The sequence below is a fragment of the Xenopus laevis genome, chromosome 4S (genome assembly GCF_017654675.1).
Source record: "Xenopus laevis strain J_2021 chromosome 4S, Xenopus_laevis_v10.1, whole genome shotgun sequence".
Taxonomy (NCBI): domain Eukaryota; kingdom Metazoa; phylum Chordata; class Amphibia; order Anura; family Pipidae; genus Xenopus; species Xenopus laevis.
In genome coordinates, this window is record NC_054378.1 from 76,509,575 (window position 1) to 76,527,986 (window position 18,412).

An 18,412-nucleotide genomic window follows, 5' to 3' on the forward strand; every position below is an offset into this window, starting at 1 on the left:
ATGGGAAAGATGTCACTGAAATGCTGCTCTTTCCTTCCCGAGTGACAGTATTGAAACACTATTTTACAGTAGCAGTGTATGGTAAAGTTGTCTGTGAACTGTCAATGGCACATGGTAAATACCATTAGCTTGTTAGAGAAATATAAACACTTCCAGTAGGCTGATGATAAAATAGCTATAAGGCTATACTGCTAAAGACACAAATACCTACACGAAACTGAAAAAAAAAAACTAAGGCAGAAACACAGAAGTCACTAAGTTTGCCCAAAAGTCAGTAAGTTTGCACAGGAGCAGTAACCCATAGCAACCAATACGATGTTTCCTTTTAAACAGGTGACCAGTTACTGCTACCTGCTGATTGGTTACTATGGGTTACTGCTCCTGGGCAAACTTAGCAACTTTTATTACATAACACCCATTAAGTACAGAGGAAGCTAAAGTATAGCCCACCAAATTAGTCTGCAAAAGTCAACAGGTCAATAGGTCTGGAAGGTTACACCTGAGGGTATAAAAGGAACTCATATTTATTGATTACTGTTTTATTTATTTACCAAAGTAGTGGTTCCCAATGGTAGAAAAACATATTTTGAACAAACACTTCACAATAATATCATAAAAACCTATTATTTTTATTATTTGTGGTTTCTGGGTTATTTAGCTTTTTATTCAGCAGCTTCCAGTTTGCAATTTCAGCAATTTGGTTGCTAAAATGCCATATTATCTTAGCAACCATCCATTGATTTGAATAGGAGACTGTAATATGAATAGGGCAGGGTCTAAATAGAATGATGTGTAAAAAAAGTAGCAATAATAATAAATTTCTAGCATTAAAGAGCATTTGTTTTTAGATGGGGTCAGCGACCTCCACTGACAGCTTTTAAGAGATGGCAAAGGATTAAAAAAACTATAAAAAATTGAAAAGTAGCTTGGAACTGGCCATTCTATAACATACCAAGTTAACTTAAAGTGAAACCACCCCTTTTAATAGTAGAATTACTTAAAATGTAATTTCACAGGTTGAAGGCTCCAAGGCAGCAAAACCATGTGGAGGAAATGTTTAACCTGTTAACTAAAATGGTAGCCAAAAGTGGAGTAGTTATTATTTCTTATTTAGCTTTCAAGAAAGCTAATGATATTGTTCTGCACAATTAATATATTTTTAGCATAAATTTGTTTAGAATCTGCAATACCTACCTGACCTTAAAGTAAGTAGAATGGGCTTTTGACTGTAAGCTTAAAAGAAAAAAGATAACAATTGGTGTTACTGTTCAATATATTCATAATTAATATTGCAAAACATTTCCAAGTAAGATGTTCCTCTTTGCAGAAATATCTACAGCTTAATACAGTTAATATTCCAGGAGGGTTATGCCAAACGCAGAATTATTTATGGAACTTGGGATCTTACATTTTATACAAACTATATATGCATAACTTAAAATTATACATTCTGTCTCTATGTAAACAGGACCAAATTATCCCAAAAAGTACAGGTGGATTGGGGTCACACCTGAGTTTAACTGGGCATGCTCTTGGTGTATCTGGGTGTGTTCTGGTGGATTGGGGGATTTGATTCAAATCAAATATAGAATGTTGGGAGATTTCAATCTTGTGGTTGCTATATCCATGAATCAATGAATACGAACATGAATAAAAAGATTTTAAAAGAAAATTAAAAAAACCTTAATTTATTAATTTGCAGCATTCAACCTCGAACAACAGACAGTTAATAGATTACAGACACTAGTGTTTTTTCCCATTAACTAATATTCCAATGCACTTTAGCTTCAAATTAGAAGCATATAATTTAAAGGAACTAAAACAGACACAAATTCAACATTTTTGTCTGCAAATGTTACATTTAAATATATGGAATATCTTTTGTGATTTTTGTTAATAACGCATTTTGAAGCCAGGACTTATTCACAGGCACACATATGTAAAATATCTAGTCACTTGTTTCCAAGATTTTCCCTCTATAGGTATTATACATGGCTGCATTCACCTTCCATTACTGAACTGTACCAAATCCTTAAAAATGGTAGCACATGTGGATGTTGGAATGGCAGGTATAATAAAACTGTCTAAATGATATAATTCATGTGTCAAAATAAACAACCATACAATTTATCCATGGCAAGGACCAAAACCAGAAGCATCCGGATACTATGAAAATGATGTGATGCTTTATAAGTAAAGTAACGCAGGAGATTTTAACCTATATTCGGGGACCCAAAACTAGATCAAGTCAACAGGCTGCAGTAGCGGTATGGAATCTGTTATCCAGAATGCTTGGGACCTTGGACCCTCAATATAATGGATGGCTACTATAAATCATTTAAACAGTAAAAATCATTTAAAAAGTTGTCAAATAAATTGTGTAGTTAAAGGAGAACTAAAGTTAAAATCTCTGGAGGTGCCAAATGTAAAGGGGGTCATACACAGGCAGATTAAAGCTGTTGATATCGGTCCTTTAGACTGATTCGGCAGCTTATCTGCCTGTGTATAGGGGCTTCCGACGGGTCTCCCCGATCGATCTCAGGCCAAAAATCGTCCAGATAACTATCAGGGAGGTTTGATTTTTCTATGTGTTCAGTCGGCGCCCATTTCCTTCACTATAATAACCCAATATTGCCCTGCCTTGGTGGGCATTTCAGGGAAAGATCCTAATAGCCAAACAAGCAGATCTTATTGTGTATGGCCACCTTTAGACACCCTCAGTGATTATAAATAACCTACCTGATACCCTGGGCTGGTGTTCCTGCACCAGCCCAGGAGCATTGGCCTGGGGTATTTCTTTAGAAGATGATTAGGACTGATCTTTTTTCCTCCTCTATTTTTCCCCCAGGCAGATGCATGTGCAGTAAAGCGAAAAAGACAGCTTTTAATATCTAAGTTCAGTTTTCACTCCACTGCGCATGTGCCTGTCTGGATTGGGCCTAAAAGAAGAGGGAAGGGGCTGAAGAAGATAGCAGTTAGGATCTTCTGCAGAAATGCCCTGGTGCCGTTTTTACAGAACAGAAGCACTGGCCCAGGGTATCAGGTAAGCAATTATATTCAGTGTTGGACTGGGGTGTCCGGGGGGCCCCCCACCCCGGTTGTTAGCTGAAGCTCCTCCCTATGGTACCAGCCACCTCACCCCTCCCTGCACAACATGAACCACACTTCCTACTTGCAGCCACAATCGGGGCGGGGGGATGAGGGCCAGTGCCCACGTGTACTGACTTGGGGGAGTGGGCCTGGGTCAGCTGTGCCACGGGACCCACCTGACTTTTCCCTGTGTCTTGGGAGCCCAGTCTTAACTAAAGAAGAAAGATGTTGCACATTGTGTCCAGCCGTAGACAGTGTACCACAACCGCATTAGCAGTGAAGATTGGTGCCTCCAAATATGCCCCCAGTAGCTCCCCATCTTCTTTTCTATTAATTCCCAGCACATGCTCTATGCCACTTGTCCGTTATCTGAATTTAGGGACCAACTCAAAATATAATGTAAATATAAAAATAATGATACAAGGCTGATTAGTAATTAATTCAGGTTCTCATTACACAGCAGATCAGAAGCAACTGTAATTTGCATCAGAATTTAACAATCAGCTCTGCATTATCAGTTTCTATGACAGTTTATGTGAGGGAAACCTATTTTTTGCTTGATGATTTCTGAAAAACCCAAGTATAGCCTCGACAGCTCCCCAGAGCACACTGAGCATGAGCAGTGTCGCTGACTCCTAACAAAATCCAAGATGTGAAGATCCTGTGCACTGAAACATTACTGTTATTGAGATGCTGACCATTTAAGTTAGTGCATTAAGCTAAATATATTATATAAGACATTTCAGGCCATATTCATTTTCAGAGTTTAAAAATGCAGCTGTATTTCGGACACCCAGTATTATATAAATCATAATTACAGTAATTATCCATTAAAACTAGGTAAACTCTATTTATAAACATGCTGATTGTTTTTACTGCCAACACTGTCAGACCTGTCCTAACCCACCGAATATCAATTCAAACAGCAAAGAAGCTGTGCTGTAAAAAATGGTGTAAAAAGTGATCACACCAATTTTTTACTGACTCTTTGCGGTAGGGTATTATGTAGCCTAAACTAAGCAGGGGTTAAGAAGAAAAACAAGCAAGCTCTTCGCACACAAAGCAAGTCAGTGCTGCTGAGACCCAGTATTTGTTTAGCAGAAGTAGACTTGCCTGGGGAAATATGGCATTTCCCTTAATATGTTTTAGGCTCCTTGCCATGGAAAGTACAAGTTTAACCTGGAAGATATTTTATGTTTAAAAACTATTTCTAGCCCTCCCTTATCTAAAATCCAAGTACTAATAAAGTGGGATGCATTGGAAGAAGCTATATATAGTAACAACTGCTTCATTGACAACTACGCCCAAAAGAAGGCTGAGTGTATCTGACCAAATCTGGTACTGTCAGTCATTTGCCACAACTGTAACTTTGTATGTGGGGTATGTGGCCCCAGATCAGCAAGAACACTTCTGATGTACAGGTGGAGCAGTGTCTGTAAAACGCAAGTTTTTCCCTCCGGGAGGATGATCTGTATCCAGGCTTTCTGACATTTTGTCACAGATTATGTCCACCAGGCGCTCAAACACTTGCTTCACCTGAATGTTCTCCTTAGCACTAGCTTCAAAGAACTGAAAGCCTGCAATAAATAAATAAAAAACAAATAAAAAATAGAATGGAAGGCGAGAAACATCTTAAGATGAGAGTTGTATTTAGAAAACTAAATATGTATTTCTTCATAGCAGTGTATTGTGTTATTGTTTAACATAGATGGTTGTTATAGCCTGGTTTATGTAAAAAAAATCTGTAGAACAATTACTATATACCACATTAAAGTTGTTGCTATAATTGTTTGGTGGCTATTATTGTTTAATTAGTGATACAATTTGCATAACTCTTGCATAAAATCAAAGTTTATATTCTTTTGTATGGAAACAATTTGTTGCCCCACATGCCAAGAATTTTATCCCTGTCATGAAGCTGTGGAGCAAAATGGTGCTATGTATGTATTCACAAGTAATTGGTACAATATATCTAAAGAAATTCCATTTTCTGCTAAAGTATCTCAACAAACATAGATATCCAAGCTCCACATCAGAATATATAGGCTAAAGCAATGTTAAGGTTTATATACCAGCATGTAATAAATATTATGGCTGCTGATGCAAAAAATGAGCAAAAAAGAAAATATTAGGTAAAAAAATGAATACATATCATGAACTGTATCATGTCTGCCAGTGTCCTTAATTTTCAGGAAAGGGACAAAACAACTTGTCCCTGAAATGTCCTTGTTTTTAAAACTGTTCTAAAATGATTTTTCTTTTATAAACAATGAAAGAAAACAAAATCCAAATGAACTTTTCAATATGCGCTACTTAAAATGGCTTATATTTTAACCAGTAAGAGCAAGTGAAACCATAATTTGTTTATTGCATTCTGTTCTCTGCTTTTCACAAAAACAATGTAGCAGAAGTCAGTTCTCTCTCAGTTGGCTTTTGCTATAGAGTTTTAACCAGAACCAGAGAATTTCAGAAAATACAGACAGACAGGCACTGTGTTTGATAGCATTTACTAATAACTAGAACAATAGCAACATTTTCATAAAAACGGGCCTGTCAACCACACATAAAAAGCTGTATAATAAATGCCCTTTGCAAATTAAACACAAAACTATATATTTTTTTTAATTAAAACATCTATACCTGTTAGAAATGTATGTTTCCCTTACGTCCCTGTACGGCAGCAACCATGAGATTTATTCTTTGCAACCTGCTATGTAGGACAATGAAGAGAAAAGGTTAATTAACCCCACCCATAAATAGGCACTCCCCCTAGAAATCACCAGTGTTTTTTTGTCCTACCTGCGTAGGAGAGTGAAGGTTTGTTGTCCGTTACTAATTATTTCTTTTCTTTCCTTCTAGGGCTGTCAAGTTCCAGGTCTCCAGGAGACTTGATGACCATAGGATTGAACTACCCTAGGGGTAGAAGATCCGGAGGCTGTGAAGGGGTCTCTTTGGTTATGTTGCCCTCCATGAGGAATTTTTTGTGCAGCCGAGGGTTTGCCTTCTTCAAACATGGAGACGACTATTCCACTGTGGGACGCATGGACGCCAGGACGCGCGCGCGCGGTAAGACGCGCGTCGGAACGGGCGCGCGCGCGTCAGAACGGGCGCGCGCGCGTCAGAACGGGCGCGCGTCGGAACGTGCGCGCGTCGGAACGGGCGCGCGCACGCGATGACGTCACGAAGAGCGCCAATTACCAAATGAAGCTGAGGCTATTTACAGGTATGCAGTGGTATTCTCAGCGCAGTTCAGACAAGGTCTGCAGATCTGCTGGTGATACTTTTGAACTGTCTCCTCTGCCTAGGCTGCAGCCTCTTGGGCAGGTTGTAAGGTAGTGACTGAGACTGGAGGGATTGTACTGGGTGTGTTCCTAGGGAACATTTTAAGTATTCATTGTCTGCTGTTATTGTTTTTTTCAGATGTCCATCCCTCCTCAGCAAGAGATTCCTGTTGCTAAGAAGCATAAGAAATCGAAACACATTCAGTGTAGAGCTTGTGATACTCCGCTTCCTGATGGATGTGACAGGAGATTCTGCCAGGAATGTTTGGCGAGTTTGGCTCAGAAGGATACTATTACTCCCTCTACAGATTGGATTAAGGATGTTGTTAAGACTTCTTTGAAAGAAATTTTAGACCAGATGCGAGTGGATCCGAATACACAGTGTAATGTTGTTGCTGAAGATTCTCCCTCATTAGCCAATCACTGGTTCTTGGAAGATACGGAGGAAGATTCATCATCTGAGGAGGAGGATGAATTAGCTCTTTTTTCTGTTGAGAATACAGCAAGATTAGTTAAGAAAGTAAAAGCTACCATGGATATTGCTGATGAGAAAGATTCCCAGAGTTCCTCTTCTTCAGCTAAAAGATCAAGATCTTTCCCTGTTCATCCTGTCATGAAGGAACTCATGGAAAGAGAGTGGAAAAATCCTGAGAAAGCCCCATCCATTACAAAGAGACACAAGTTGTTGTTTCCTATCCAAGAAGAGGAGCTGGAGAAGTGGGAATCTCCACCAAAGGTGGATGTTGCGGTAGCAAGGCTATCAAAGAAAACGGTCATCCCAGTGGAAGACGGGTCTGGCCTAAAAGATCCGATGGATCGGAAAGTGGAAAGCTTACTTAAACGCTCCTATACAGCGGCAGCGGCTTCCTGTAAGCCAGCTTTAGCAGCCTCAGGGGTAGCTCGCTCCTCAAGATTCTGGCTAAGACAACTTATTGAAGACATAAGTAATAAAGTTCCTAGGGAGGAATTGCTTGGATCCCTATCTAAAATTTCTACAGCAGTGGATTTTCTGTGTGATGCATCTATTGAAGGGATAAAATTGGCAGCCAAAGCTATGGCATTATCTACTGCAGCCAGACGGGCTCTATGGCTGAGAACATGGCCGGCAGATGTTATTTCAAAGAATAGTCTCTGTGCTATGGCCTTTGAGCCGGGTCATCTTTTTGGGGCAGAACTAGACAAACTGCTAGAGTCACTGTCAGGAGCCAAAAGTAAACGATTGCCTCAGGAGAACTTCAATAAGAGAAAGAAGAACTATTTTTTTCGGAATAGACGTCCCTCACCGAAAAGAGACTCCTTTCAGAGAAGCGGAAAGAAAACAGAAGTTAGTTCCTTCCACTCCTTCAGAGGCAGATACAACAGATACAGAGGAGAGAGTAAGTCTGCTGAGCAGAAAAAGAAAACATCTTTCTGACGCCAGAAGTGGTCTTCCGGTGGGAGGAAGATTGAGGGCGTTTTATCAAGAATGGGAAGAAAGGATTTCAGATGCTTGGATCCTGAAACTGATACAAGAAGGATACAAAGTAGAATTTCTTTGTTTTCCTCCACACAGGATTCTTATAACACCCATTGCATCGCCAGTAAAACAGGGAGCTTTAGAGAAGGCAATAACAGAATTCCTTGCTGCCAGGGTTCTCGAACCAGTGCCTCCATCCCAGGAATTTCTAGGTACTTACTCAAGGGTTTTTTTGGTACCAAAACCAAATGGGAGCTTCCGCACAATAATAGATTTGAGGTTTGTCAACCAGTTCATCCAAAAGTTGGCTTTCCGTATGGAAAATATCAGATCGGCTATAAAGCTCTTAGATCAAGGAGACTATATGGCTTCTTTAGACCTCAAGGACGCCTATCTTCATGTGCCTCTTTTCAAGGACCACAGAAGATTCCTACGAATAGCTCTGTACATGGGAGGGGAGCTTCGTCATTTTCAATTTCGTGTACTGCCCTTCGGAATAACAACAGCTCCCCGAGTGTTCACCAAGATTGTAACAACAATGGCAGCTGTATTGAGGGAAGAAGGGATTACGATAATTCCCTATCTGGACGATTGGCTTGTCACAGCTATATCAGCATCCCTGCTTCAGAAACATTTGGACAGAGTGATTACCTTCCTTGTACAACTAGGTTGGATAATAAATTGGGAGAAGTCATCGTTACATCCATCCAGAGTAATGAAATTCCTGGGGATGGAAATCAATTCAGTCAAGATGAAAGTTTTTTTACCACCAGAGAAAGTTCTCAGTCTCAAGCAATCAGTCCAACAGATCATTGCCAGACCGCATTCCTCTCTCAGAGAATTGATGAGGGTGCTCGGTCTTATGACAGCGACGATCGATGCTGTACCATGGGCGAAATTTCACATGAGGCCCCTTCAGGCGGAGGTTCTCCTCAGATGGGATCGCCAGCCTTCTTCCTTGGAGAAGAAGTTTTTTCTCAGCAGAGAGACGAGACACCGGCTTCAATGGTGGCTTCAGGATCTCAATCTTACACAGGGATTATCTTTCCAACAGATGAATTGGTTAGTTCTCACAACAGATGCTTCCCAATCAGGATGGGGGGCCCATCTGAACCAATTAACAGCACAAGGTGTCTGGAGTCCAATGGAAAGGACTATGTCATCAAACTTCAGAGAAATGAGAGCAGTCTTCAAGGCAATCTTGGCGTTAGAACGACATCTCAGAGGGAAACATCTGAAAATCATGTCAGACAATTCTACCACAGTGGCATATATAAACAAGCAAGGGGGAACCAGAGCTCCCTTATTGAGCAAGGAGATACGGAAGATTATGGAGTGGGCAGAGACCAATATACCCAGTATTATGGCTGTGCACATAAAGGGAGAGAACAACATCTTAGCAGATCATCTAAGCAGAAATGCATTCAGACCGGGGGAATGGTCTCTGAATCAAGAAATATTCTTGAAAATTACGAGACGCTGGGGACTTCCAGCTATAGATTTAATGGCGACCAGGAAAAATCGCAAGCTGAGAACGTTCTGTTCCCTGAACAGGCAGGATCACCCAGATTTCCTAGACGCGATGTCAATCAGGTGGAGTTTTCACCAGGTCTACATATTCCCACCAATTTCCATGATCCTCAGGGTCATTCAGAAGATCAAGGAGGAACAAGTGAAGACCATCTTGATAACACCTTTCTGGCCAAGGAGAGTCTGGTTCTCACTGTTGATGAGGATGGCCAGGAAGGAATATTGGGTCCTTCCTCAAGTTCCGAAACTCCTGACTCAAGGTCCAATTGTTTGCCACGACCTCCCCAGACTTCGGCTAACGGCCTGGAATCTGATAGGTCCCTTTTAGAGTCACAGGATATTTCCCCGGAGGTAATTAATATCCTTGTACAATCTAGAAGAGATTCTACAAATAAGATCTATAGCAGGATCTGGAAAGTATTTAGAGCCTGGTGTAGCGGGAAAAAGGTTGCAAGCGACCAGCCTTCAATTCCTAACTTGTTAAAATTTCTTCAAGAAGGTTTCGACAAGGGATTAGCAGTTAATACAATCAAAGTTCAGATCTCAGCTCTTTCTGCTTTTTGGGGTAAATCCCTTGCTTCAATTCCACTTATCAAAAGGTTTGTAAAGGCCATATCTAAGATTCGACCTAAGATTTTTCAACCCCTTCCTTCTTGGGATTTGGCACTTGTCCTTAAGAATCTTTGTGTTTCCCCTTATGAGCCATTGGAGAGTTGTTCTATAAAATGTTTATCTTTCAAAGCTCTTTTTCTAGTGGCCATCACTTCAGCCAAACGTATTGGAGAATTGCAAGCTCTGTCATCCAAAGAACCGTACTTGGTTTTCCTTCAAGATCGGGTAGTTTTGAAACCTCTTCCTTTCTTCAGACCTAAAGTGGCATCCTTATCCAATACTAACCAAGAGATCATATTACCCTATATTAATCAAGAGACTCAAGAAAAGGACGATCAGCTTCAGTTTCTTGATGTGGGAAGAAGTCTAAAAATATATGTGAATCGCACCAAGGAGTTTCGTAAAGACGAAAATCTATTCATCAGTTTTGCAGGGAAGAATAAAGGTCTAAAGGCTTCTAAACCATCTTTGGCAAGGTGGATTAAAGAGACGATTCAGATGGCATATATCAAGGAAGATCGTCTTCCTCCATTCCAGATTGCAGCTCATTCGACAAGAAAAATGTCCACGTCATGGGCAGAAGTCGCAGGAGTATCTATGGATAATATCTGCAAAGCAGCAACATGGAGTAACCCAAACACTTTTGTGCGACACTATAGGGTGGACATCTTAGCTGCTCAGGAAGCTTCCTTTGGCAGTAGGATCCTCCAGAGGGTGATATAACCTTGGAACCCACCCTTATTGCTCGCTAACTCTCATGGTTGCTGCCGTACAGGGACGTAAGGGAATGAGTAAATTTATACTTACCGTAATTTACTTTTCCCTTAGTCCCTACGGCAGCAAGAATTCCCCGCCCAAATAATAAAAGATATTAAGCATTAGGTGTTTTCTCATTATTTCACTGGTGATTTCTAGGGGGAGTGCCTATTTATGGGTGGGGTTAATTAACCTTTTCTCTTCATTGTCCTACATAGCAGGTTGCAAAGAATAAATCTCATGGTTGCTGCCGTAGGGACTAAGGGAAAAGTAAATTACGGTAAGTATAAATTTACTCAATGCATGCCCAGCTTCTTTGCCTCAGGTAGGGTTGCCACCTTTTCTGGAAAAAAAATACCGGCCTTCCTATATATTTATCTTTTTTCCCCTAAAATAACAGCCAGGTGGCAATCCTAGCCTCTGGGGTTGTGGTGATGGAAAATAACCTGAAGGACTTGGATGTAAAACAGGGGAAAGAGATTTGCAGAAGGGCACATATATGGTGAAGACATTAAAATTAAGGAAGGTTATGGAGATAATGGCATATGATCAGTGCTGAAAGCAAGCTATGGGGTAGGTGACTTGGGGATGGGCGAATTTTTTCGCCGTGGAAATGATGCTCATAGACTTGCATTGCGAAAAAAAATGACGCGTGTCAAAAAAAATTCACTGTGTGTCAAATATTTTGACACCCATAGACATTAATGGGTGTCTGCGACATTTCGCTGGCAGCACAGTTTTGATGAAACGGGTCAAATTCGCCCATCCCACTAGGTTTGCCACATGCCCGGCATTTCATCATCCTAGCCCGCAAAGCCAGGGTTGATATTACACATTTACCAAATTTTCCTGCAGTGGGCCATGTGCACCGGATTCCCAATATGGACCCACACCTACAAAACAGCCCAGCCGATGCAAACTCACCTGGCACTACTCACTCTGTTTTTTAATGCTTTAGGATATTAAGGTTTTCTAAGACATAAAATATTTTCTTTAGCTAAATGGTAAATTCTAATCCATGAGTGTATAGAGAGGATCAAGATCAGTTTTATATTAAATACCTAACTAGGCATAATAGTGCAGTGAGCTGACCCTTGATAATTTAAAAGCAGTGTACAAAGTCTACAAAAGTCTATAAAGTACCACAATCCCTTTATCCCCTTGCTTGGAAAACTTAGAAAAAACTGGTTACAGTTTATAATTAGTGGGTGATAAACTGTCAAAGTTGTAGTTCTTATATTTTCAGTGGTAATATTAAATTATAATGGACAGTTTGTTGCCTTCTCCTCCTTATGACTCCCTATAGAATAGCACAGGACAAACTCCATCTCTGGAAAATATCATATTATTGAAACAGAATTGTTTAATATTTCCTTTTTTTTTACATCTTGTACATAGACTCCCAACTGTAGAGAAATCATGTATTTATAATAAGTTTTGCAAATGATAATGATCATGTGAAATATATTTTAACCATAATAGATGTTCTATCAAAATATCCCTGGGGTGTTTGACTTCATAACAGATCAGGCGCCTTCTATGAGCAAATATTTGAGTTCATATGCAAAGATGATAGCGCCATACCAGAAATATACAAGAAGGTAGATGGGGCTGAATTCCAGAACAAAATTATGAAACAGCCTTTTTAAAAGCATGAATAATATCTCTTTGTAATCAGCAACTTCATTTCTGTGGATATGAGCTTCACCAGCACATTGAAGTTTAGGACACTGTGCTATTTCACTGATCACTGCTCTTTCTGCTGGACTAATATTTAACTTGACTAACCCCATAGTTACTGTACTTACGCACAATACACTTCAACACCTGTCAATGAGACCAACAAAATAATCAGGCACAATAGCTGCCTAGAACAATCCTTTAATGGGTTATGAGCAGACATACAGCAAAAAAGATCTTTCACAAAACACTAAAGGTTTTTTTATAAGCTGAAGGATAGCTCTGAGTTAGGCCAGGACTCAAAATTGAGCCCCCATGATGTTTAGATTTGGTGTCCATCCATGATTTCTTTAATTATGGATAAACCAAATATAGGTTTTTGGTTTGAGATTTGACCCAATACCAGCAATTATACAATATTCGGATTCTGAATTCTAATCATTTATCCAAGCCTGCAACTTGACAAATTAGCATTTACAGTTGGTGCTATTTCCCCCCCACCCAAAAAAAAAATCTGAATATCTAAATTAGGGGACACATTTGGAGAATTTTGTATTCACTAAAATTCTCCAAGTGCAGTGTGGAGAATTTGCAGTGTGGCAAAATGTATTCAACAGCCATTGTATGACCACACCCTTAATTCGCATGTCCATTTTACAAAATGTGGCTGGTTATGAACTTTCAAACACATTTCTGGGAGTTTAGGGCAATGTTTTATGTGTTATAGCAGTTTTGCTAATGAAAGTGAAATTGCCCTTTAAGTTGTGAGTCTCCCAAGAGACTTACTTATCTTAAATAGTTACAATTGTACTTTTGCTCATCATAAATTGTTACAAATGAATTAAATTGCAGCTGCTCAGTGTTCTGGGCTCTCTGCAAAATAAACTCATATTAATGCTTACTACAATGCACAGATCAGATTCTTTCCCGAGAAACTGAAAAAACACTTTCAGTCGGGCACAGACTCCATGCAAGGTCAATAAGCTGCTGACAAGGTCTGAAGGGGTCAAGTGGGTATGGGGTTGGAGAGGGGGGACACTTTCTAGCACTGTATTCAGGGAAGTACAAGTCCTACACCCCAGCCCTGTATGCAGATAAAAGTACTATGCCCCAGGTGTTGAGTGGAAAAATGCAAAAAACATGGTGATTTGTTGAACCTTTTAAATTACCCCTATTGGATTGGAAAAAGGAGCTGCATAATTCCAGCTGCAGTCACATTTTGACTTGGTTTTGAATCTTGTGCACTTTTTACATGGCAAATATACCAGTGCTTGCATTTTACCATATGGCTAATTTAATAGCAGAGGATTATTTGCACCAGTGCGATTTCTGCAAATTCTCTTGAAATGCGTCACAGATACAGCTTTGGCTTGTATTTCTTTTGGTACACGGCCATGTTCATTAAATATCAGCTTGAATCTACAGATAAACATGTTGTGCTGCACTGCAGGCATACATTGATAGTACTTCTGTTATGGTTCATATATATTTCACATGGTCATTATCAATTCTGTTATGGTTCATATATATTTCACATGGTCATTATCAATTGCAACACCTATCACAGTTTACTTGTTCCCACCGCCCATAGTCTTTGTCTGAAACAATCTTTTTTTGAGAATCTTTGTATAACTTATAACATTGCTAATCGAATGCCCTTTATGTCAAAAGATCCTAATTTGTTATGGTGTTACGTATTGCTTTTGTTATAGCATGGGGTTGTTTTTACCATTCCCCAAAAATGCATGCGCAGTAGAAGGCATATACCGGTTCAGCTCTACTGTGCATGCGCCGTAAGTCACAACGTTTCCAAAAAAAGAAATCGGAAAACTTTGTGACTTTCGGCGCATGCGCAGCAGAGCTGAACCGGCAAATGCCTCCTACTGCGCATGCACCGCCAAACGCCGGGCAATACAGGAAGAAGACCGCACGGGAGAAGATGGCGCCTGTGAACTCCGTGGACAGGTCCTGCGCCGAGGGGTAAATAGCAACGAAGGGGCATTTGCCCGGGAGGGGGGGGAGGTAGGCCAGGAGGGAGGGGGGGGGCAACACAGGGGAGGGGGAGGGATTTTAGCGCCAAAGGGGTTTAGTTCTCCTTTAAGAGAATGACTTTGCATCTAAAAGCTGCCAATTTGAAGAGCCAGCGGACTGATATGTTGCCTAAAAAAAATTGGCCACATATTGAGTGGGCAGGGTTAAAAATCCCATTGGGTGAGGACTACATTGGTTTGTTAAATCTGACCCCACTCAGGTGCATTGCCATTGTTGTCATCCAATAATTTTAACCGAGGTCCAAACCAACAGATCAGCTAAAAATTATGCACCTCAGGGTGGTCATATCAGAAAAGATCCTCTCGTTTTGGTGACCCTGCCAAATGAGTGGACAGGCTCATCCAAACAACACTTTATATACATACAAAACTTTATATGTGCTTTCTTTCTACTCCCTCAGGGGTCCTCTTTCTTGGTGGAGGCACAACTTGACAGAAATTAATAATGCAAGGCACCTACTGCTCCATTTCCATTACTATTGGCTATATGTTCACTATTTTTGTGCATATAAGTCACCTCCATCCAAGTGTCTATCTCGTTCAAAGAGTAATGGGAAATGCAGGCACTGACCTACAAGTAAGGCACCTAGTGTCTGACTGGAGACCCATGGGCCCACCAGTGTACCTGACTTCCATGGCCCTTCCATCATCGGTCAACCCTCACTGCCAGGTCTGGACTGAGATTCATAAAACTCCCTGGCATTTCAGTACACAAAGGCCCACTAGCCCAATGAATATTGACTGTCCAGTACAGAGAGGTCACGTGCACACTCAGGCCCTTCAGTGCTGGTTCCGCTTGGTGCTTAAAAGCCTAAGGGAGATGGCACCCCCCAAAATATCAAGTAGTAAAGCAAAGCAGGCTAGCACACACAGCGAGTTAATTTAATTGAAGGCTGGGGACTTTTGAAGAAGTTCCATTTTGCAAGATGGAATAATTCAAGGATATGGTTATTACAAATATTCAGTGACTGTGTCCCTTTAATTCTTTCATACCTCTACATGGTGTACTGGTTCTGCTTATAACAGATTTGTCTCAGTAATGTTGATAAAGGTGCGGCTTGTTCCTCACATGTACCAAGTGTAATCGCTATATTCCACCTCTGCAGTGTACAATAGGGATTGTATAGCCTAGATTTGGGTGCTCATGCTGCAGATACCGGGGTAAAGCCTCTCCTGTGTGTTACAATGTAGACTGATGACTAGTGGAATTTTCTATAGAGAACATTTACAATGCACATAATCAGCTGGGACTTGAAGCAGAGAGGAATCCTATAATTCAGCTGACTGTGTACATTCTCTGTGTTTGACAAAATCATTAGCTGCCTTTGTCATCTAATACTAATTTGAACTGCTTTATGATGGAAAGATGATAATGACAAGCAGGTGGATCATACTCCATTGCAATTTCATGTCACTTGCAACTAAATTGTAATGAGGACTTGTCTCACTGAGAATAATGACAGCTATAGCCCACAGCAAGCGGATGTGAAATATTTTCAACAGATGGCATCTATTAAATAATAGGATAGAGGCTTTAGGTGAAATCTGCACCACCTCCTAAATTAAATACAGGTGCTGGGAAGCAGGGGCGCATCGCCAATGAGGCGAGTTGAGGCTGTCGCCTCAGGCGGCAGCACCCCACTAGATACCAGGGGCAGCAAAAATGCTGCTCCTGGTACTTTAAGAGCGAATTTCCAGGGGAGGGGGGGCAGTATCTGCTGCTGCCTCAGGCGGCGGAGGGGCCAGGATCGCCCCTGCTGGGAAGTTAGTTAAAAGGAAGAATGATCGACCTAGACAATCACACACATGCTATACCAAGTACAGGAGGTGCCTATGAACCTGCTGATAACAACAATTACTTGGGTAAACTTAAAGGGCAAAGAAAGTGCTATCTACTAGCAGGCTGGGACTGGCATTCTGGCTGCTGTAAGATGTTATAAACAGACACTTTTTATTGGGCCTTTAGGGAACTGTTTGGGCCTCAGTGTACTTGAAATGCCTGGGTCTCTTTTGAATCTTAGTGCAGGCCTGCCCCCCTGTGAATATAATGGCTAAACTCACCTCCATCTCCAAGGATTTTCCAGGGATCTATTGCAGCTGTCCTGTAGTGACTGCATGCACAGTAGATTAACATCGCAAGCCTGTGCATTTGACATTATAGAAGAGTGACCTACCACTCCCTTGCATTTCCCCAGTTACAAACAACTAGTGCGTTTCCAAGTAGTGAAACCCAAAACCGATTGCAATTTTTTTCTGAATAAAGATATTTACACAGCTGCCCACCTTTGTACCCACCCATGCTTAAAAATGCAATCAAAGCTAATGTTTTCCCACATCTAATGACACCCTTATACATGCATGTGGCGGGTTGGTCTCCAAGTATAAAGATATTTATCCTCCTAAACAACCTAATTAATAATGTAATTATTGAGCATGTTGAAGGTCCCACCCTCATAGTGATTTGAAGACCTCAGTTATTTCTTTACATCCTAAAAACAATGCCCTAAAATATAAATCTTTTATTCTTTCCTACCCTATTAGCAGTACTGAATCCCTATAGTTAAACCTCCAGTCCCTATTTAGGAATCTGTGTATTTGAAAAGCCTACAGTCCGAGTCTGAGTGTAAGACAAAAACATTGGCCATTTTGCTCATTTTTTATACAGGTATGTGATCTGCTATCCGGAAACCCAGCATCAAGAATGCTCCGAATTACAGAAAGGCTGTCTCCCATAGACTGCATTATAATAAAATAATCAATTTTTTTTAAAAAACATTCTCTTTAATAATAAAACAGTACCTTGTACTTAATCCAAACTAAGATATAATTAATCCTTATTGCAAGCAAAACCAGCCTATTGGGTTTATTAAATGTTTAAATGATTTCCTAGTAGAGTTAAGGTATGATGATCCAAATTACGGAAAGATCTGTTATCTGGAAATCCCCAGGTCCCGAGCATTCTGGATAACAGGTAACACACCTGTACTATTTTTAATCTCTATGTAACCTCTCTCTGCAACTGACCAGCAGGTGGAGCTATTGTATAACACATACCCAGATGATCAGCAAGGTGCTTTCCTTTTTCTGGAGCGATAATCCTTTCCTCTTCCATGTCACATTTATTTCCCACCAAAATGACCTGTGCATTGTCCCAGGAGTATGTTTTAATCTGGGTGGCCCTGAAAAAGAATAAGAGAGTGAAATTACAGTTTGGTTATATATGATCAGGGAAAATAATAGCATGAAATAAACATTTGCACCTTAAACATTTCTGCCAGATCTTTTGCTAGACCTCCAAACACAGAGCTCTCAGCTCTTTTGTCATTTTCACACACACACACATATATATATATATATATATATATATATATGTATATATATATATATATATATATATATATATATATATATATATATATATATATATATATATAAAGAAAGACCAGCAACACCAGGATTTTGCAAGTAGTTGAAATAAGTGTTATTGCATATGTATCCGACGTGACGTTTTGGTCCCCAATGGGACATATGGGCCCTGTACTCCTCTAATTAAAAAGTCTCTTTTGCAGTTTTGGCCTTTGCTGAGCACGGATCCGGATATGTCGAAATTGGTAAAAAAGATGAGATTTGGATATAAGCGCAACAGGAATATGAGGGAGCTACTTACACCAGCGGATCCGGCAAGTAAACATGTTCAATCAACTGGAGGGGGCACATTGAAATGTGGAGTGTTTAAATGTGACAGTTGCGTTATGTGCAATACCCTAATACTTGGAGACAAATGTTTTCATCCACATAACGGGAAATCGCACCAAATTAAACATAGGCTAACATGCAGTTCACAAAATGTGGTGTATATCATAAAATGCCCTTGTGGTTTGCTATATTGCGACAAGACCACTACATAACTGAGGGACAGGATTAATATGCACCGCTCAACAATACCACCCGCATTG

The 18,412-nt window shown here is 40.3% G+C and overlaps 2 protein-coding genes across 2 annotated transcripts in view; one reads left to right on the top strand and one right to left on the bottom strand.

Annotated features, from left to right (window-relative positions):
* Positions 1–2,490: 2,490 nt before the first annotated feature.
* rab3b.S (RAB3B, member RAS oncogene family S homeolog) overlaps positions 2,491–18,412 on the bottom strand; it is a 41,283-nt gene continuing 25,361 nt past the window's right edge. The window contains exons 4-5 of the mRNA XM_018260900.2: positions 17,511–17,635; positions 2,491–4,667 (exon numbers count right to left, since the gene is read on the bottom strand). Of these exons, the coding sequence (XP_018116389.1) occupies positions 4,486–4,667; positions 17,511–17,635 (307 nt within the window). The 3' untranslated portion in view covers positions 2,491–4,485. The remainder of the gene's footprint in view (positions 4,668–17,510; positions 17,636–18,412) is intronic.
* Positions 5,744–11,015, top strand: LOC121393314. Its single transcript, XM_041561476.1, has 2 exons — positions 5,744–6,422; positions 6,511–11,015. Exon 2 carries the CDS (start codon positions 7,837–7,839, stop codon positions 10,690–10,692), a length of 2,856 nt encoding a protein of 951 aa, XP_041417410.1. The 5' UTR covers positions 5,744–6,422; positions 6,511–7,836; the 3' UTR covers positions 10,693–11,015.

What these genes read in the sequence shown, in the direction of transcription:
- LOC121393314 (XM_041561476.1), top strand. Translation starts at nt 7,837, where the DNA reads ATGGGAAGAAAGGATTTCAGATGCTTGGATCCTGAAACTGATACAAGA.